The sequence below is a fragment of the Mesocricetus auratus genome, unplaced genomic scaffold, assembly GCF_017639785.1.
Source record: "Mesocricetus auratus isolate SY011 unplaced genomic scaffold, BCM_Maur_2.0 Super-Scaffold_100003, whole genome shotgun sequence".
Taxonomy (NCBI): Eukaryota; Metazoa; Chordata; class Mammalia; order Rodentia; family Cricetidae; genus Mesocricetus; species Mesocricetus auratus.
In genome coordinates this window covers 7,351,213-7,373,943 of record NW_024429188.1, presented here as the reverse complement: position 1 = coordinate 7,373,943, position 22,731 = coordinate 7,351,213, and the positions used below count along the sequence as shown (strand labels likewise).

The 22,731-nt window shown below is 37.4% G+C and overlaps 1 protein-coding gene across 1 annotated transcript in view; it reads right to left on the bottom strand.

The window, feature by feature from the left end:
* Wnk3 (WNK lysine deficient protein kinase 3) overlaps positions 1 to 22,731 on the bottom strand; it is a 134,328-nt gene that overhangs the window by 6,466 nt on the left and 105,131 nt on the right. The window contains exons 18-22 of the mRNA XM_040744002.1: positions 21,280 to 21,511; positions 20,758 to 20,888; positions 19,369 to 19,985; positions 13,800 to 14,011; positions 4,021 to 4,223 (exon numbers count right to left, since the gene is read on the bottom strand). Coding sequence (XP_040599936.1) covers positions 4,021 to 4,223; positions 13,800 to 14,011; positions 19,369 to 19,985; positions 20,758 to 20,888; positions 21,280 to 21,511 — 1,395 coding nt within the window. The remainder of the gene's footprint in view (positions 1 to 4,020; positions 4,224 to 13,799; positions 14,012 to 19,368; positions 19,986 to 20,757; positions 20,889 to 21,279; positions 21,512 to 22,731) is intronic.

Below are 22,731 nucleotides of genomic sequence, written 5' to 3'. Positions count from 1 at the left end.
GACCATTGCATTTTGGGCAGTACTGAAAAGATATAGTCCTGCCTTGGCTGGCTATTCTTTTTTTGTTGTTGTTTTTTTGAGACAGGGTTTCTCTGTGATTTTGCAGGGTGTCCTGGAACTAGCTCTTGTAGACCAAGCTGGTCTCAAACTTAGAGATCAGCCTGCCTCTACCTCCCGAGTGCTGGGACTAAAGGCGTGAGCCACCACTGCCTGGCTCCCTGGCTGGCTATTCTTACCAAATTATGTTGTGATTGAAAATATGTATAGAGGTTATAATATATTCATAATACACAGAGGAATAATTCCAAGGAATGTAAATAATTCTCTTAGCAGCCTCAAATTCTTATTTCTACACTGAATCACCAAGCTAAAACTTTAGATTTCACTTTTGTTAGAAACTTTCAATGTAAATTAGGATAAAGGTTTTTAGTTTGACCTGAAAATGAATGATAATATATGTTGAGTTACAAAATATTTTTTATTTAAAGTTCAGCAATTTCCTCTTATCAGAATTTTCTTTCTGTTAAAGTAAAATTAAATGTAATGCTTCTGATTCAAAACAGCAATGTAATACGATCACATTTGAATAAACTTATTCCTATGCATCTATGTATTCACATAGAAAATGACCTGAAATTTACCTGAAATTGATGGCAGCCATTTCTGGGTGGGGGATTTGAAAGTGGTATTTTAAGTTTCATACTTTTTTCATTGGTTAAATTATGTAATGAGTAGTGTTGTTTAAAAAAATAGTGTGTTTTTTAAAGACTGAATTAGAGAAGTTATAAGTCTACTTTTGAATATTCCTAAGATATCTCTGATTCAAATGTCCAAACAAACAGGCAATCATCCCTTACCAAAACCCATTATCTGTTCATGTGCACCATTTCCATGATCAGTACCCAGGAATAATACACAGACAGCAGTCACTACCAACCAAGTCATGCAGTCATTCAATTACCAAATCTTGTATCTTCTCTCCTAAATATTCCCTCTGTTCAACTCAACTTCCCATCAACTAGACTAGTGTGACTAACTCCTGACTGGTCAGAGAACACTGACCCTGATCTCACCAAATTCTGTCTTCCTGCTTCAGTCAGTGCTCTTCTCAAAAGAAACAATAATTAAAATGTTATCCTTTTAAAGATCTGGGGCACCATAACTACTTATCTTCCTTCCTTTCTTTCTTTCTTTCTTTCTTTCTTTCTCTCTCTCTCTCTCTCTCTCTCTCTCTCTCTCTCTCTCTCTCTCTCTCTCTCTCTCTTTCTTTCTTTCTTTTGGTTTTACGAGACAGGGTTTCTCTGTATTGTTTTTGGAAGCTGTTGGTCCAGCCTGGCCTCGAACTCACAGAGATCCGCCTGCCTCTGCCTCCCAAGTGCTGGAATTAAAGGCGTGCGCCACCACCGCCAGGCCCTATTTATCTTTCTTAAAATAAATACAGCATTCCTTATCACTACCACATTAAAGACCCCCACCTACTCCTTAGATTCACTGTTTACCACTCTGCTCTCTTCACTTCAGCCTGGCTTACCTTCAGTCCTTTCTGGTTTCTTTCCTCACATGAGGCTTTTGCATATGCTTTTTTTCTGTCTGGGCAGGAACTAAGAACAAATTAACTCCTACCCTTTAGATCTCAGTCAATTACCACTTTATCAGTGAATTGCATGTGGAGGTAAGAGGGCAACTTGTGGGAGTCAGTTTGCTCCTTCTACCATCTGGGCTCTGGGAACTGAACTCAGGTCGTCAGGCTTGGTGACAAGTACCTTTACCTACTGGGCCATTTGGCTTGTCCTCATTAATCACTTTTTAGTAGATCAAATATCCCTTACTGTATGATATCTCCCTATACTTTTCTTTGTAATTTTGTTATAAATGAAATTTAATACTGATTTAATGGCTTTATTTTTTTATTCACTAAACTTGTGGCTAGCAGAGCACTTGGTACACAATAAAGGGATACATGATTATGTGAACAAAAATGTCTAAGTAGGACTACAGGACAGTATCATGCAAGAATATTAGTTGACCCTCGACACAAATACATAACCAACCAAAACTAAAATAAAAAATACTACATATAAGTAATCCCTGTGATGGTATAAAGTTATAGGTGCTATCTAACTTAACCTTCACAGTAATCCTGCAAGGACTATCCACATTTGAAATACAAGAACTCTGGAGGCAAAAAAAGTCACGAAATCATAGTAAGTTACTATCTGACACTGGGACCCAACTCTGTTAAAAGATCTTTACCACTTTTATTTACACATAATTTTTTCCTCACTCTTCTTGTAAACACCCTCCTTTATACTCAATAAACCACCATCCAACTAGTCAACAAAACCTTCCTTTATACAGCACTCAGAATCTCTTACTGACAAAACAAATGCATTTATATCTTGAAATGCCTCTGAAGGATCTCAGATTTTACAGTAATGGTATTTTCTGAACATCAACTGGTGCCAGGAATAAGACAAACATACACATCTCCCAAGCAGATACATTGTTTACTACTTGAGGAAGCCAAGTTTTCACATATGTATTTTTTTAGCGTGTGTCTCAGGCACCAGCGAATGATACTCTTGTCTCAGCCTCCTGAGTGCTGGGACAACAGCACATTTTTCTACCCTTTTTTCTCACAGTGCAAATCCTGAGCTCTTTACTTGAGAGGCAAATGCTCTCTACCACTAAGCTGCAACATCAGCTCAATGAAACTATTTCCATATGTTCTTTACTTAACTATGTTCAAAGACTATATCTATTATCAAGTATATACACAAGAATAATATACTCAGAGATATTTTCCTATTACAAGAACTGAAATTCTAACACTTAATTTTTTACCAGGATTGCTTACTTTGAAAAAAATATTACTACTCTTAAAATTTTGAACACAAAATGTACAAGGTAAAATAAGGTTCAAATTCCACCATCCAGCATATTGCCCAGAAATTTTCATATTTATATATTTATAAACATATGCCTAACATATAATTTTGCCTAAATTACACAATTTTATACATTCCGTTAGATAATATATCTTCTTCCTACTTCAGAATACACTGTGGTCGCCCACATATCACTTATATGTACATCTTAACTTGTATGGCCAGGTATAATAACTGCCATCTTTTCTAAAAACTCAATAGGTCTCATAATATTTCACCTTCCATAGCCTTAAAATTATTTTTTATAAACTAAACAAAGATAGTTCAGATACCTTATTGGGTTTAAGAACATTGATGTATAGCATAGGATTTTGTTTTCCTCAACATCTAATTCATCTTGTACCATCTGATTAACCCTCTCTCCAGATGAATTCATTTTGAGTATTTTATACTTTTAGAAAGAGAATAGTATAAAACTAGAATCAGCAAATTTTGGCCTACCACCTCTTTTTATAACTCATGTTTGTTTGTCTTTTAAGCACAGCAAACTGATTTATAAAGAAAAAATAAGAACTCCTATGAATGGGAGGGGCTTCAAAGGAAGAACACTACATAAATAGTACTAGCAAAAGCCAGTGATGGTGGCACACTCCTTTAATCCCAGCACTTGGGAGGCAGAGACAGGCGGATCTCAGTGAGTTTGAGGCCAGTCTGGTCTACAGGACTGGCCTACAGAGTGAGTTCCAAGACAGGTTCCAAAGCTACAGAGAAACCCTGTCTTGAAAAACCAAAAAGAAAAAAAAACCAAAAACTAAAAACAAAACAACAACAAAAAACCCAAACAAACAAACAAACAAAAAATCAAGTGGTAATAGAACCACTTGCTAACAAGTTGATTCTTGTAACCCTGTGGCTTGGAAAGCCTAACATGTTTACTAATTAGTCCCTTTATTAAATTTGGCAACTCCTGGTCTAAAAGATAATTTGTTCAAAGACACGATAAATCTAGATAAGGCTCAAGGTCTCAATATCATATTCCATTCTATTTTTGAGCAGTAACTATAATCATAGGCCAAAATCAATTTTTATAGCTTTTAATTTTTATAAAGAGGACAGACAATAAATGACTTACTTCATATACTTTGTTCCGGTTTTCTGTCTCTAACTTTTGTTGGCTCTGCTTGAGTTGGTTTAAGCTTGGCTTACTAGGAAAATTTCCCACTGTTTCTTTTGTCCAATCATCCACCAACTTGTGTAAATCATCTGTGAACATCCCCTTTTTACTGGCTGGAGACTGCTGGCATGACACTGTATTACTTTTGACACAGACGGTATCTACAAGAAAATAAAACAAAAGAAAACAGGAAAAGCATTTAAAGGAATTGCAACTGATAACGCTCCTATTTTTAACAATTTTTTAGTGTGTGTGTGTGTGTGTGTGTGTGTGTGCGTGTGTGTGTGTGTATGTAGGTCACAGGACAACTGGCAAAAGTGAGCTAGCTTCTTCCACCATGTGGGTTCCCAGGAGTCAAACTCAGGTTATCAGACTGGGGGGCAAGTTCTTCTGCATGATGTGCTATTTCCTAGTCCAAGGTAACTCTTCTTTTAACAACATATATGAGGTAAGGGTAACTATAATTTATAGTTGACTGGAGACTGCCAATTTAAAGCCGTTATGCTAGTGTAATCCCTAAATAACCCTTCAATACTCAAAAGCTTCTTAGAGATTGGACATCAAATTAAATGATTGATATCATAGGTATCAGTCAAGTATGATAAAAGGCTCTCCAAAAAATTAGTATAACTTTAATCTTTTTATAAGCTTCCTTGAGTAGATATTTGGAGGAGTCAAAAAAGAAGACTCATGTACCTATAGAAGCCAGGAAATTAAAAAGGGGCCACTGGGGGAGAAGAAAGACCTAATAGAAGATGGGAAGAAGATGGCTATAGGGGAAAAGAGGAGGGGGATGGGAGAATAGAGCAAAGGAAAGGGTTGGCAGAGGGAATAACTATAATAAGGATATTTGAAAAGGTTGTATGGAAACTACTATGTTAAAAACTTCCAAACACACATACACATGGAAGAGTTTAAATTAAGTTACCCTTAATAGGGGCTAATGTTATTCTTAGAAGTCATAGGCTATCAGATAAAAAGGCCCAAATTTTTGGTCAGAGGGGCTCCAGAGACCCCCAAATTAATAAAACCTATTACCATTGCTTTCAGTTTCCCAATAGAATGTGATGGTGATACCTTGTTGCTGAAGACACCACACACTTTGGTCACAGAACTTGGAGAAAACAAGCTGGTACTGACTTGGAAACTTATTTCCCATTGGTTAGTTTTCATAGTACAGCAGGTTGCTGAGGGATAAAAGTCATCAAGAATTTTACCCAGCTGTGAGCCTTATGAGGTACATAAGGATTGACCTGGCAAGTATAGTAGTGGCATGAGTGTTATGGGAAAAACCAACCACTTTCTGCTCAGATTTAAGGTCCTCTCCACTAGAGGAAACTCAGGCTTGCTACTGTAAATCTAGCCAAGAAATCTGGATGGTGAACTCAGAGGGGTTCTAGGGGTGAACCTACTATTATTTTGCCAAATGAACATAGCAATAAAACAACTCCTAATAATTTACTGCTGTACCCATAGGTTAATGCAGCCCTCAGTCCTCATCAGGGAAGCTCCTTTGTGTAGTGGATGGCAATTAATACAAAGATGCTCAACTGGTCAGCTTGAGAGAATAAGTATCTGTGGAGTACCCAACCATAAATGGTACATCTACATCAGACACCTCCCCTCAATACTCAGAACATTGCAGGAAAAGCTAAAGAAAGATTCTAAGATCCAGAGGTTGGGGAAGACCTGGGTCAAGCTGTCTTAGACAAGACAAGATCACTGCATTCACAAACTCAAAGATGGTTATGGCTGACTGCACAAGACCTACAAAATATCAAACTAGTCAACACTTTGGAACAAATGTGGGTGGGGTACTGTGGTGGCTTGAATGACAATGGCCCCAATAGGCTCATAGGCAGTGGCACAATTTGAAAGAATTAGGATTTTGTGAACTTGTTAGAGTAGGTGTGATTTTGTTAGAGTATGTGTGCACTGGGGGTGGCTTTTGGGGTTTTAGATGCTCAAGCCAGGCCCAGTGTCTTTCTCTTTCTGCTGACTATAGCTCCAGATGTACAACTCTCAACTCCTTCTCCAGCACCATGTCTGCCTATGTTCCACCATGCTTCCCACCATGATGATAATGGACTAAAACTCTGAACAGTAAGGCAGCCCCAATTAAATGTTTTCCTTTATAAGAGTTACTGTGGTCATTGTGTCTCTTCACAGCAATAGAACTTTGACTAAGACAGGCACTCAAACTCCCACCCCTAGCTAAGGATCTATTGGCAACTGGTGGTTTCTAGGGAAGTGATTATTTTTAGGGGTGTGGTTCTTGGAAGGTTGACAATACTTTTAGTGGATGGCCCCACACACATGGGTAGCACCTATTGGACTTTTGGGTTATTTAAAAAGAGAACATTAAGTTGGGAAAGGAATGTGAGGGGATCTAGGAAGAGTGGGAGGAAGGAATGGGGGTCAATATGATTGGAAAAATAGTATACCTTTATGAAATTCTCAAAAAACTAATAAGAACATTAACAATACCCACAGGGTTATAGATGTGCCTTAGTACTACACAGCTTATGTAGCATGTATGTTCATGGACTCAAGCCATGCAGTAGGAAGAGAAACAGAACAGGAGCAAGAGGCACCATCATCATAGAATGACAAAAAATAGAAACAATCTTAGTAATACAGTAAAAGTAATTTTGGGTTTTTTTTTTGAGACAGGCTTTCTCTGTGTAATATCTCTGGCTGCCCTGGAACTTGCTCTGTAGCCCAGGCTGACCTTGAACTCACAGAGATCCACCTGCCTCTGCCTCCCGAGCACTCGGATTAAAAGGCATGTGCTACCACAGCCCAGCATAAAAGTATTTTTAAGAGAGAAACTAGACCCAGACTAAGTAAATTAATTATATTTAAGTGTTTGGGAGGCAGGTCTAGAATGCTAATGTATTTAAACAAGGTTCAAAAATATAGAATTATATTTTATTTAGTTTTTTACTAATATTTCTGTTCATGGTTAAAATTTAAGAAGCACTAGGCACTGTAGTAGATTCTCCTACTATCAGTATTGGGAAATTTGAGGCAGGAATATAACAAGTTCAGAGCCAGCCTGAACTATATAGTAAGCTTCTCTCTCTCTCTCTCTCTCTCTCTCGGTTTGGTTTTGGTTTTTGAAGATTGATGTATTTATTATGTATACAGTGTTCTGTCTGCATGTATGCCTGCAGGCCAGAAGAGGGCACCAGATCTCCTTACAGATGGTTGTGGACAACCATGTGGTTGCTGAGAATTGAACTCAGGACTTCTGGAACACCAACCAGTGCTCTTAACGTCTGAGCCATCTCTCCAGCCCTATAGTGAACTTTTCTAAAATAAAATAAAAATGGAGACTCAGTGAATAGCATTGGACCCAGGTTTCATGTAAAAGCGCCTACATGGTGACTCATAACTGGTGATTCACAACTATCTATAATGCTAGTTTCAGGTGATCTCATGCCTTCTCCTGGCCTCTGCAGGCACCAGACATATACATAATATAAAAATTAATTCACAAATTAAAAATAAAGAAAAACGAACATGCAAATATATGGCAAGAAGACAATGAAACAGCATCAAAATTATGAAAAGCTATCAAGCAAGAAAGACCACATTTTCAAAAAGGAAGGGGACGCCCCAAAGATAACATTATGCTGCAAATTCCTTGAAGGAGATTGACTTTTTTCACAGTGGCAGAGATGATTTAGAGAAATGAATACCAGTTTGCTGAAGATGAATTTTAACTTATGAAGAAAAAGGAAGATGTCTTATAAAGAGTGTGCATGTAGTAGAGCTAATTAGTATGACATTTCTGGAGGACTTACGTAATTAGTTTTAAGAGTTCAAAGGCAGAAAAAGTTTATGTATGTAATGAGAAATGAATAAAAAGCATAGATGTGATTGAGATTTGAAAAAAAGTTATAAAAACAAAACTAACAAGTCCCTGTAGTTTATCTTTTCTTAGTTCAGAAACCTAATGTTATAATTGAGGGAAACCTGAAATAAACCCTTTAGTATATTTGCTTTAGTTGACTTTAGAAGTAGGTTTTATTGGTTTTTATGAGACAGGGTTTCTCTGTATTGTTTTGGAGGCTATCGGTCCAGCCCAGCCTCGAACTCACAGAGATCCGCCTGCCTCTGCCTCCCGAGTGCTGGGATTAAAGGCGTGTGCCACCACCGCCCGGCTAGAAGTAGTTTTAAAAGGCATAGTTGACCAATATATTACTAGATTTTACAGATGATAACTTGGATATGTGGATTATGCAGATCAATAGCTTCCTAAACTTCCTTTTTAGGGATATGAAGCCCACTTTTGTTGAAAGGACTAGCTTTACACTTGAGTCTGCAAAGCTCAATAGTGCTCATATTTTGTTGTTCTTTTTTGTGAATAAACTGAATTTATTTCAAATTACCCAAACAATATTTTTGTTTGGTTTTTCGAGACAGGGTTTCTCTGCATTGCTTTGGAGCCTGCCCTGGAACTCGCTCTATAGACCAGGGTGGCCTCAAACTCACAGAGATCTGCCTGCCTCTGCCTCCCGAGTGCTGGAATTAAAGGTATGTACCAACAACGTGCGGCTAACCAAACAATATTTAATTAAAAACGGACATTCTGCGAGTTATTATGCAATACTGACTTTTCTCTGGATCACATATTCTCATATGGAGAAATGATTCTACACTGAACAGGACTTTTGCATTCTGAGAAAAATAAATTAAAACAATCAATATTGAGAAGCATTCATATTTGTATTTGTCGTCTTTCTACCTCAACCTTTGGGTCAGATTTCTGTTAGTTGTTTAAGGAATGCCTGTGCCAGACTGGTAGTACGAGGTTGATTTGCCCTAAACTAATCAAATAGCTCTCCTGCCCTTTCATGCCTGAAGACCCCAAGATAACAGTAACTGAGAATTTCAAAAGGTAAAAGGGGCATCTGGACTGGACCTTGTGATCACATGCACAACAGCCACTAAGTTTCACACTCCATTCCAAAACAATGGAGAAGAGCCTTGAAATCTTTAGCTATCTTTTCCTATCTCACCTCCCTTTTCCTTTTGCTTAAGGACAAAAGAAGCTTAAAACTTACAGTGAGTTAAGAAAGATTTTCTTCCCAGGCACTAGAGATTAAGTCATTTTTCTTCCCTCAGCAACTTGTCGTCTAGTCACTGGGTCCCTTTCAAGTGATAAGTAACGTACTTGGGTTCATTAACAAAGTGTGGAATCAAAACCAAACCTTGGTTGTGAAAAGGTATTAAAGGGAGGAAGATGGTTATCTTTTGGAAACACTCAAAGAGATGTATATTTTCAGTGCTCATTTTGATAACTAGTTTTTTTCAAGATTTATTTTTACTATTTTAAATTATGTATATTTGTGTGTCTCTATGAGTGCAGATGCCTGAGAAGATGGAGTTAAAGGCAGTCATGAGTCACCTAACATGGGTGCTAGGAAATGAATTTGGTGAGCCATTTCTCTAGCCCCGGGTAACTAGTTATTCTTGATGACTGAATACTGCATAATCTAAATTTCCATTTAACCAATCATTTGTAGAGTAAGGCCTTTCTTGAATATAAGATTTTTTTAATTTAAAATTTCCAACAATTTTATAGATCTCTCACATTCATGTCTATTTGTTTTGTGACTCAGCAAGTTTAATGGAGAATATCTGTGTGAACAGAAGTTTGGAGTTACCTCTTGGAACCTGGTTGTCCACAGCAGAGGGTACACAACTAAAGGTTGGTGATTCACCCTCTCTCAGAAATGATATCAATAACCAGTAGTTCAGAGGTAAAGCATAGGGCCTCATTAGGCCCTCTCCCTTGACTGGCTGTTGATAGGGCTGGTCATAGATCGTCCCAGTGATAGTAATTACAGTTTGTGTGACCTAATGATTACAATGGTTGTATTAAGTCTAGGGAATAGTGTTTTGTAACCTTTTACCCAATATTTTGGCTCTTTTTCCAGCTCCTCTTCCATAACATTCCCTGAAGTATAGAGGGGGTGGTATAAGTGTACATCATGATTTTGATTTCTGCTCCTAATAAAAATGAAATCTATTGTTTTACATTATTTCCCAAAGTCCTTGAAAAATTGAGTCCACATGATAAAATCTCTTTTCCAAAAATGATCTTTTTATATTTTTGGGATCCTTGCAACATAATATTATTTATTAATTTAATAATAGACATTTTCAGGATAAAATATTTTTCTTTTGATTTAAATTTCATAAGTTTAATTAGTTTTTTTACCAACTTTATGTCAGAAAAAATTATCTATCTTTATTACAAATGAACTTTAATAGCTAATTAATTTAAAATTCTAATTATAAAAGAATTCTGATTGTTGTAAATAATTGAGGGCATTTAACTCTGGGCCAAAAGACAAAACAGAGTTACAGCTGTTTCTAGGAACTGGAAGCTGTCAAAGCAGTGATATACATAAATTGGAAACCTAAAAAATTTCCTTTTGATTGCCCAAGCAAAAAACATGAACATGTTTTTTTATGTTATGTTTTGGGGCAAAGAGAAAAGCAATTATAAGTTGAATTATAATTGGTTCTTTTAATAGCCTTTGAGTCCAAAGCATTTTTATATAACCTGCTTTGTAAAACAAATCCTATAAATTGAAAATATGGAAAAAATTCTTAGAAGAAATGTCTTAAAATGAATTGCTAACACAGCAACCTTGATAAAAGAGATGAAGTCCTTTATGATGAAAAAAGTTGGCAATGCAGTGAAAGTATATGTCAATAAACAAAGAACTGCCTTGGTAAATATAATATTCAGTATAAGTATACTTTGTGTTTATAACTATCTTATTCTCATCTGATTACAAAGATGACTACAAAAGTAATAATTATACAAATGTATTGATTTGTTGATCATATGTAAAATGTAATACATACAATAATAGTACAAAGAAAAGAAGGCACATACACAGAAGAAAATGTATATACTATTGAAACTAAGATAGTGTTATTCTTAACTATATTGTCTTGTACTAAGAAGATAATTGTGATCCCCATGGCCACTACAGGAAAATAGATGTTAGGAGAGGCAAGATAGGAACATTAGAGAGGTTTTCTAGCTCCAGTCTACCTAAGGAAATAAGAGCCCAAGGCACAGGGAGGGACTGTGCTTCAACGGAGTAAGGAAAACACACACACACACACACACACACACACACACGCACACACACACACACACACACAAATCAAAGAATAACAAAATAACAGGAATCAAAGAATAACAAAATGGTCATTAGAGATGAAAAACAAATAGCAAAATGATAAGTAGAAAAGCTTCTTTGGAGTTGTGTGGTGGTGGCTCATGCCTTTAATCCCAGCACCCGGGAGGCAGAGGCAGGTGAATCTCAGTGAGTTTGAGTCCAGCCTGGTCTATAGAGTGAATGCCAGGATAGGCTCCAAAGCTACAGAGAAACCCTGTCTAAAAAAACAAAAAGAAATGCATTTTTATTTATAATTAAAATATATAGAAATGTTTAAATAACACAATACAAAGACAAACATTGACAGAGTACATAAAATACGTGATCTAACTGTATAATAATGTCAATAATAAACACTGCTCAAATTAAAAGTATAAAAGGGCTGGGAAGGTGACTCAGTGGGTGAAGGCACTTGCTGCCAAGCCTGACAACTTGAATTTGACTTCCAGAACCACCTCCCATAACTTGTCTTCTGACATCCAAATGCATACTGTGGCACATACGTAGACACACACATGCACATATACAGACACATAAAATAAATGAATTAATTAAAAAATAAAAACACATTAAAATTTAGAATGGGAATTACAACATGTAAGTAGTAAACTAAATAAAGCTGATTGCTTATATATACTAGTATCAACAATTACAAACACATGCAGCAGTGTTCCAAAACACATGAAGCAAAATTTATAGAATTGAAAGTTCAGCAACAGGTGGAAACTACTATAATCCACTTTAATAATTGAAATAATAAGGCAAAATCACATGAAAGCCATGTTTTGGCATAGCAAAAAAAGCATAAATAAAAATAAGCCAATTGGGTAATCTAGGGGGGGTTAGGTCACTGATAGATCACTTGTCTAGAATGTACAAGGCTCCTGTGGTTCAATCTTCAGCATACCACAGAATAAGAAAAAGAATATCATAGAGTGCCTCTCCTATAGTCCTAGCAACTTCAGAGCCTGAGGTAGAGGGATAATTTGAGCCCAGCCAAAACTGGGGACCACAGGAAGAATTCATCTCTACACAGACCAACAAAACAAGCATGTAAACAAGAGAGTCATTTAGGAACAAAATGAAGTCTAGCTATAAAGGCAGTAATATCAGACTGAAGGTCTTACAACTTCTGATGGTGAATCTCCAAAGCTACCTTCAATCCTAGTCTACCCTTCAACTCTATTTTTACCAGAATAATCCTATAGCTCAATATAGGCTGGCCCCTAACTCAATGAACTGCCTGCCTCAATCTCCCTGTGTGGGGCTATAGGTATATACCACCATACATGACTAGTTTTCCATCATTTTGTTTTTCTTTACAGCTCAATAAAATTTCACTGAATGGTGCTCTACATTTTTCTTATTTGTTTATCTGGTGATGGACATCTAGCTAGTTCTACTTCTTCACTATTCTGAATCGTGCAGTAATAAAAATAGATGTGGTATGTTGACCTTCACTATTATATACCTGGAACCAAAGAAGCCTAACCTGAGGAGTAACCTCTTCATTAGTAAAATAGTTATGGACTCATTTCCCAAGGTTAAAGAAAAAGCATTTTTGGGGCAGGAGACATGGCTTAGCATTAAGAACAATTGTTGCTCTTTCAGAGGACCTGGGTTTGCTTCCTAGCACCCACATGGTGGTTCATAACCAACCTTAACTCTAGTTCCACAAGATTTGGCATTGTCTTCTGACCTCCAGAGGCACCAGACACACCATGTGGTACATATGCATACATGCAGGCCAACATTCACATACATAAAACATAAATAAATACATCTTTAAAAAAGGAAAAAAATTTCTAATATTCTTAAAGATAATATATAAAGGTGCTGGAGAGATGGCCCAGTGGTTGACAGCACTTACTGATGTTACAGAAGACCAGAGTTCAGTTCCCAGCACCCATATCAGGTGGCTCACAGTGTATGGAACGTCAACTCCAGGAGAACCAATGCCTTTTTCTGCACCCACCCCACAAATAAATGAAAATAAATATTTAGAAAGTAATATATAAAAACCTCTTGCTTCAGATAAACATGGAAGTATCTCAAAGTTTACCTGTGGAATCACCAAACATCTAAACCAACTCTAAACATAAGATGAGCAATTTTCACTGACTGGAACATTTTAGAAACTATTTAGGGGAAAACACTGGAATTTCACCTGTTTGTTTTCTAAATAAACACATAAAACCAACAAACGTAGTTATACTCCAAAATTGGTCAATAGTACTCATTATTTCACTAAAAGAACATTTAGTACCAAAAAGATAGGAGTATTTTATATTATTGTATACATCATTAAATTATTTCAGCATAATAAAAAGCAACTGTTTCTTTAATTTTGCTGTTCTTTGACCAGATTTTATTTTTCTTGAAACAAGTTTTTACTGTTCAGTGCAGACTAGATTTGAAGTCACCTTCTTCTTGCCTCAGTCTCCTGAGTCCTTCAACTACAGGCATGCTACACTATGCCCAGATCTGATTAGTTTTTGAAAATGATTTTGTTTATGATTGGTTTACCTTTTACAACATTGACATTGTCTGAATGTGTCAATGATTGAGGGCGGCTTCGGAGTTTACTTTTCAAAGATCTTGGACGACGTGGTGATGCGGGTGACAAAGGAATCTCTGAAGACTGTACTTTGCTGTCTTTAGTTGCTCTAAGGCGTTCATAGAGCTCCTGCAGCTCTTTATTCTGCTGTGTTTGAAGATTGACCACCTCCTGAATGTGTCTGAATAAAAATTATACAGAAAATATTTTAGTAACTTTGGTGCCATAAAAACTAACTCAGAAACTTTGTAATAGTATAAATAAAGCTTGACAAAGCATTAATATTAGAAATGGTGGAATGCAGAGTATTGGGGGGGGTTCAAGACAAGGTTTCTCTGTGTAGGTTTGGCTGTCCTGGAACTAGCTCTGTAAACCAGAGATCAGCCTGCCTCTGCCTCCCAAGTACTGGGATTAAAGGAGTGCGCCACCACCACCCAGATCAAAAATTTTTTTGACACAAGACCTCACTATGTATGTAATACTGGCTAGCTTGGAGCTCACCAGGTTAGCCACTACCAAGAGCTGGGATTACAGTCATAAGCAGCCAAGCCTGACATCAAACACAATTTTAACAATTATATATAAGCTTTAAGAATATAGACCATTTAATCATATCCCACAGAAATATCTCTATGAGTAAAAAGATAAGCATCATTTATATAATTAAACATGGAGAAAACTGAACTCTCTCAAGAAAGGAGTAAATAAACTTGGATACACTCATACATTGGAATTGCATGTACTGATTTTTTGAAGGTAGATTTATACAGATATGAACATTATAGACAATTTAAAGTAAAAAATATAGAAAACATGATCACTTTTACTTAATTACTGTAAAGGACAAAAAAGGATATGAACATAAAAAGAATCAACACGATATATATTCCAAACAGTTCATAGTGAGTAGCTCTGAGGAGTGAGGTAGAGTATGAGGAGTGAAGTAGAGTATGAGGAGTGAGGAAGAGTATGAGGAGTGAGGTAGAGTATGAGGAGTGAGGAAGAGTATGAGGAGTGAGGTAGAGTATGAGGAGTGAGGAAGAGTATGAGGAGTGAGGTAGAGTATGAGGAGTGAGGAAGAGTATGAGGAGTGAGGTAGAGTATGAGGAGTGAGGAAGAGTATGAGGAGTGAGGTAGAGTATGAGGAGTGAGGAAGAGTATGAGGAGTGAGGTAGAGTATGAGGAGTGAGGAAGAGTATGAGGAGTGAGGTAGAGTATGAGGAGTGAGGTAGAGTATGAGGAGTGAGGTAGAGTATGAGGAGTGAGGAAGAGTATGAGGAGTGAGGAAAAGTATGAGGAGTGAGGAAGAGTATGAGGAGTGCAAGTGGTCTTTGGTTTGCATTCTCATTATGTTATTTGAATATTATCCTATGTATCACTTCTTTTGAGATAGGTTCTTACTATGTAACCTTGTTGACCTGAAGCTCACTATGAGACCACACTGGCCTTCAATACACAGAGATTTGCCTGCTTCTGCCTTCTGAGTACTGGGATTACAAGTGTGTGCTACCAGGACTGGCTTTAATTTTTTAAATTTAACTTAAAAAATATGAACCCCCATATCTATAGATTATTCAAATGAATTTAGGTAAAAAAATCCCAGCTTACTATTATCAGTCTATAGTATTTACCAATCCTTAGGTAAAATACTATGGACTAACCTTAATGAATAAAGAACACTAAAGGGCTGGAAATGTAGTCCAGGGGTAGTGAGGCAGAAGGGGAGAATGGACATTCATTCCCTTAGCCACTGGGCAGGTTTTAAACATGATTAAAATCTGTTAAAGTAGCTATTATTAATGCTAATGATAAATTAACATTTCTATTCTAAGCACTCCTTCTGATGTTCATTTTCCTATTTTAAAAAAAGCCCAGTTACTAAGGGACTATGCAATTTGACTCCCTAACTAGTAGCTCTTGGACTCTTCCTTGGTGCGTTGAGTACAAACACTGTCAGTCAGCCAGCTGGACTGTTCGTTCTATGCTAGCTAGCACCAGCAGTTTTGAACACTCCATAGATGTCTTGAGAAAACTACACAATGAACTCAGCTGATTGCTCTAGCTCCTAGAGGTGCAGCCTTAACTAGGACTGTTCCAAACATTGTGTACTCAGCTCTTTGTTATCAAAGGCCTTGCAGAACTGTAAACATTTTCATCTCCCCACTGTAAGGCCATAGGGGAGTAATTTTTAGTAGCCTACCAGAGGGACTGCTGTGGCTGTTGCTAAAGGGAAAGTACTGTGAAAGATATGCTGTAATTGGTCCAAATACTCCTCTGGCTTTATAAGCAAGCAGGTCCTGTGCTGTCTTCTCTGGTGTAACAACATTAGGCCCAATATAAAGCTGCTTCTCCAGGGTGGTCTTGTCTTGCCTACTTTTAGTAGTGTAGGCTGAGCTAGTAAATACAAAGAAAACAGCAAAGACAGCAGAGGCAATGAGAGATGATCAGTCTGCAGTCCTGGGCTATGGAAGTGGCAATGCAACTGGCTACTTGACAACTGAAGAAGAGAGAGTTTGATTGCCAGAGGCTGAGCTTCAAAGTCAGCAAGGTTCAACTGCTTGACAGCTCAAGACGGCTCAATGGTTTGAGAGAAAGGCCAGGAAGGAACTAAGTGGATAGTGGAAGTTGGAAGGAAAGTTGAAAGGATTTAAGGCTATAAAAACAGAAAAGAAACTGCTGGTCCTGGTCACTCAAAGAATTCCAGAAACCTGCCAAGACTTAAGCATGGAGGATTTCAGAAATTCAACTCTGGGAGCTCTAATACTGGCCATTGTCAGGGGCTGAGGAATACGGATACCTAGGGCTGCCTATTTATTGTAATGCCAGCTGCTGCCAAGGACTAAACAATCACAAATTCCTGGCCTTATGGAAGAATTCTAGCACTTTCAGAGCTAAGGGTGTTGCTACTAGGTTTACACCAGAGCTGCAACTGGCCTGGAACTTGCTATGTAGAAAGGCTGGTCTCAAACTCAAAGAGATCCACCTGCCTCTGCATTCCAAGTGCTGGGATTAAAGGCATGTTTGTGCCAACACACCTGGTCTCACTTTGGGTTGGTTTTTAAAAAATATTTTTGTTCTTATTTTTTTTGTGTGTGTGTGTATGAATACATGGCACAAGTGTGTACATACCTATGAAGACCATCAGAACTCCTGGAATTGGGGTTATGGATAGTTGTGAGCTATTTGATATGGATGCTGGGAACTGAAGAACAGGAAGTACTCTTAACCACTGAGCCATCTCTCCAATCCCAGAATAAAAAGACCCTTTTTGAGAATCTATATTTCATAACCAAAATCAAGGACTCATAACCAACAAAACAGCTATAAAAGCCACCAGTCATTTCAAAATGATTTAAAAGATGTATGAAATTCCTGTAATCAGGAGGCTAAGGCAGTAGGAAGATTACAGAGTTGAGACTAGCCTAGGCTATATGCAAGACCATATTTCAAATAATAACAATACTTCATAAAACAGAAATAGAATACTAACATCACAAATATTAAAGCACTTTAAAAATAAGCATTGTACCATAAAAATATCTGTATATATAAACTGTATAGTACTGAATATACAGAAAAATTGAAATATATGCAATATCAAACATGTATAAATGTGTATTTTAGTTAACTTTTAATCTTTTGTTATTAGAATTATTATTATGTATATATGCATATGATATATGTGTTTGTGGAGGTCAGAGGAAATTTTTCAGCAGTTGAGTCTCTTCTTCTACTGTGGAATCTGGGGGTTAAACTTTAGCTGCCAGGCTTGCATGGCACTGTTCAAAGTAGACCATGAGTTTTATAGTGGTGTTAAGTTGTTTTATTGTTGTTGGTGGTACTTTTGTTGTTGTTATGATGGCACATGCCTGTAATTCCAGCCCTTGGGAGGTGCAGGCAACAGGATCAGAATCTCAACATCATCCCCAGCTTACCTTAGAAAGTTTAAGGTTAGGCTGGTATATGAAACCAAATACCAATCAAAACAAAACACATAAAACTACACTCTATATGATAAACATACTGCCATGGTATCATTAGTAAAACTTTACAACCTCATTCACTAAATACCAAGCTTGATTGTAGAAGGATCTTGTATTTCCCTAAAGATGAACATTTTTCATTGACTATATAAATTAGCTATCTACTCACCTACAGCTAAACACCGAATTGAACTTCTGGAATCTAGTGACAGAGAGGGAGGACTGATGATCAAAGCGGTCAAGACTGGGCTGGTTTAACCCACAGAAACAGCTAACCTGGATGGGGGAAGCTCTTGGACCCCAGACTGATGGCTAGGAGGCCAGTATGGGACTGATCCAGACCCCCTGAATGTAGGTGTCAGTGAGGAGGCCTAGGCAATCTATGGGACCTTGGGTAGTAGATCAATATTTATCCCTGGCATACAAATGGACTTTGGGTGCTCATCCCATGATGAGGGATGCTCTCTCAGCCTGGATTGTTGGGGGAGGGCCTAGGCCCTGCCCTGAATGAACTGACAGACTCTGGAGATGCCCCATGGAGGGCCGCACCTTCCCTGGGGAATGGAGTGGGGATTGGGTGAGGCCTGGGAGACTTGGTTGGGGGGGAGGTGGGGGAGGGAGAGGGAGCTGGGATTGACATGTGAAACAAGCTTGTTTCTAATTTAAATAAAAAAGAAATGAAAGTAATACATATTTACAGTATACAGGAGTATTCTACAACATATGTATATTAAAATTTTTGGATGTATGAATAAATATATTTACATAAAAATTAGCTGTCTACTAATAAAAGGTAACAATAGTTATAAATTCTTACTTCAAGAGTCCTAAATAACAAGGACTGATAAGCATAAAGAAGTCAATATATCTTGGCATGTGCCTGTAACAGCATGTAACAGCATGAAGGAGGCAGAAGCTGGGTGATTACCACAACTTTGTGATGTGGATTAGCTCCATAGTATATTCTAGGCCAGGCAGAACTATATAGTGAAACCCTGTTTCAAAAAGCATCCCTCTTCTGGGCACACCTTTAATCCCAGCACTTGGGAGGCAGAGGCAGGCAGATCTCTGTGAGTTCAAGGACAGCCTGGTCTACAGAGCAAGTTCCAGGATAGCCAGCGCTGTTATACAGAGAAACCCTGTCTCAAAACAAAACAAGCATCCCTCCAAGAAAAAAAGAGTTGGAGAGATGGCTTGAAGTTAAAGAGTACTGGATACTCTTCCAGAGAAACTGGGTTCAATTCCTAGCACCCACACAACAGCTCACAACTGCGGGTTAACTCTCGTTCAAAGGGGATATCCAACAATCTCTACTGGCCTCCATGGGCACTGCAGGCCAAAATCCAAACACATAAAACAATTTTAAAAATTAAACTAAAATTATTTTATACACAATAATTTTATCATTCCAAAACATTTTACAATAGAACTTATTATAGTTTTTAATCATAGAAGTTTAAAATACCACCAATCCTCAGTTAGCTATTGAGCAAATATTAAGTTCTGTAAGTTCATAAAAAAATTAGATTTGTTACAGAAAAGAGAACATTCTTACTTTTCTCGTAATCTTTGAAGCTCCACTTTCAAGTCCTCATCCTCCATTTCTGATTCATCATCGCTGCTCATTGGGGAAGATGGAGAATAGAAGAGTGAACTCTGTGTTTGAACATAGGCTTGCTCTTCATGGAGTGGCAAATGCTGATCACTTTTTGAACCAGTTTTTGCCACTGAATTTCCATTACCAGCAAGAGTGGCTGAAATTTTGTTAGCATATGGCTGTTTCTCAGGAATCAATTTCTCCTTTTCTTTATCTAACCGTTCAGACCCAGAATGCACACTGATTCCTGTGGTTGAAGTTTCTTCCAAGTTCTTTTCTGGAGTCACTGAAGACACACTGGTCTCACAAGCTGTGCTGAAAGATAAGATGTCACCTTGTTCTGGGTCTCCTTTATCTTCTTTAAGTGTTTCATAAAGAGTCCGTAACTTTCGTGAAGCTGCTGAAGCTTTAGGAGTGGGCATAGCAGGTTCCACTTCAATCAACTGAGACACTGCAGTTTCAGCAAAGGCTAGTGCTTGTTCACTAGACTGAACTGTTGTTTTCTTGAATGGAGGTCTGTCTTCTTCTCCAAAAGATACCATTTTCACTGACTGCTGCTGAGGAACTGTGATCACCTGAGATATAAAAAAGGTAAACTTGTCTGGTTCTACCTAATCAAACTGTAAATCTCATGAAGAAATTCAGTGTCAAAACACAGCACAGGTAAGTGGAAGGTGATTTCACATATGTAATATTTAGTAATACCAAAACTTATACTGTCCACAGCCAGTCTTTTAGTTGGGGCCCATAAACAGACTGGTTTCATATTATTCAAATAAAATTCCACTGTGCAATTTTCTGACATTCTAAAGAACACGAGATTAAATGGAAGAGGCATTAGAGACAGCTCAGAAGCTAAAAATATTTGCTGCTCTTGCAGAAGACCTGAGTTTGTTTTCATCATCCACATGGCAGCTTAACAACCATCTGTAACTTCAGTTCCAGGGTATCTGATATACTCTCTTCTGGCCTCTATGGGCACATCCCAAGACATATGCCCACACAAACACATACATATGAATAAAAATAATAAACAGGAAATTAAATTGACAGAACTGATAACCCCAAAATTATTATCTATTTTTGTGCTCTTTTGCAACTACTAACGTCTTCATATTCTTTAGATTCACCTTTAATGATAGCTTTATAAGATGAAAAGATATGACCAAGATAAAAAAACTAGGTATGAAATGATTTACAGCTAAAGTAAGGATGGTGTCACGTTTTTATAGTGTTGGGGATACAACCCTGGGTCTCACAGACGATGGACAAACTCCCCATGAAGCTCTGTCCCCAGCCTACTGTTTCCTTTCACTCAACAATAAAGAGTCAACCAAAGACACAAACCTGGAACCGACCCCGCTGAAATGATCCACTCATCGATTTACATCTACTCAAAGCCCTAGTATCAGCTGAGAACTCCCGTGTCAGTGGAATGGGATCAGGAGCAATTGATGATCTTTTATCTTCAGTTTCCACTGTAAGGTTTGTCAAATTATAAGCAAAAAAGAGAAAAATCGTTTTTAAGAATAATTTGTTTACATTACCAAAAATGAAGAAAAGCAGAAAAAGCTTAACCCTTGCTAGATAATTAAAAAGTGTTAATGTATAATCAACATTGTTTAAGTCCCTGACTCTAAATCAGACATTGCAAGATTTATCCCAATACTTAGTATCTATGTGAAATGAATAACTGAAAAACCAAATTAGTTGCAAAAGGAAAAAAATAAAATGGCAACAACATTAATGGGATATTTAACATACATGAGCTACATGGAAAACATGGCAAGTTTCAAATATGAACAACTAAAAAAAAGTAGATGAAAAATGATGTTACCTAGTCTATTTCCCTGACTGTAAGCACACTACCTTGACGGACTTTTGATTTCTTGAAAAAGCTGGTTGACTGCCGTAGCCTGTACGCCCAGCTTTTTAATTTTCGAGTCCAGGATTTCCTGCTAATGGGATTTTTGAGACTAGGACAAGTAAAGCTTAGGCCAAAATATCCACCTCCTGTCTGCAGATGAATGGTTCCATCGCTTGACACAGCAGCAGAATAGGCCTCTGGATCCCCTGGAAGTGAAGCATCTGGGGACATCTCCTAATGGAGACAAAACCAAAGAAAAACAAAGTGGTAATGATTTAAGTAAGCTGAGTAAACTTTTTACTATGCTAGAGTTTCTTATATGGATTTTAATAGTTAACAAAAAGCAGTACACTATACACTGTTTCAGTAACAGTACCATATCATACTGAAACTGAAGCCTTGACATTTCTTTGTAAATATTATGTCTTCAGATGAAATAAAAGAGAATATCAATTTTCCAGTCCAAACTATTTGTTATCATTATGTCAAATTTGAAAACTACAATTTAAAATAAGTTATTTCTTTTATATATGCCAAATGACTAAAAATACTCATTTTTGGTTCATTAGATACATGGTATTATGTAACTCAGGCTGTCCTTGAACTCCAACTCCTACTGTCTTTACCTCCCAATTGGTGGGATTTCGGGTGTGTAGCACCAAGCCTGGCTATAAATGCTATTAAATGAAATGTTAGTTTGTTCTCCTATTATTTAAGAGATAAAGATGCTTGGTATATGATACAATATAAAACAAGATAGTAAAGCTGTTGGAGTAACAAAGAAATATGAGGAAATCAAGTTTCTTAGCTTATATAGTCACCTAGAAATTTACAAAGAAATGAAAGATTACTATGAATTCATGGTCTAAGGATTTTCAGACCATATTTGCTATAAAACCACCATCTTCTTGTCCTCCTACCTCCCACAAACACCCATGATTTCTTGTTGTGTCTAAATAAGTGCTTTAAAAATACAGCATCTGTGGTAATTAATACAAAAACTTAGTGCATAGAACCATGGATACTTTGGGACATAAGAATAGTCATTAATGCCCAGTGGTGGTGGTGGTCACCTTTACTCCCAACACTCTGGAGGCAGAGGCAGGTGGATCTATGTGAGTTTGAAGCCAGCCTGGTCTACAGAGCAAGTTCCAGGACAGCCAAGATTACACAGAGACAATAAGCTTTATTAATACTTAGAACAAATCAGGAGTTATCGAAAGGGAAACTTTCAGTAAGAGATGTTTTATTGACAAAGGACTTGCTTAGCAAGCACAGGGTCCTAGGTTTGATTCCCAGAATCACATGAATAATTCATGTGCATATATTCATAATCATAGCACTCAGAAGGTGGAGGCAGGAGTGTTAGGTAGAGGCAGATGATCCTTGGTTATGCAGTAAGTTTGAGGTCAGCCTAGGATACATGAGAAGTTACCTAAAAACACAGTGAAATT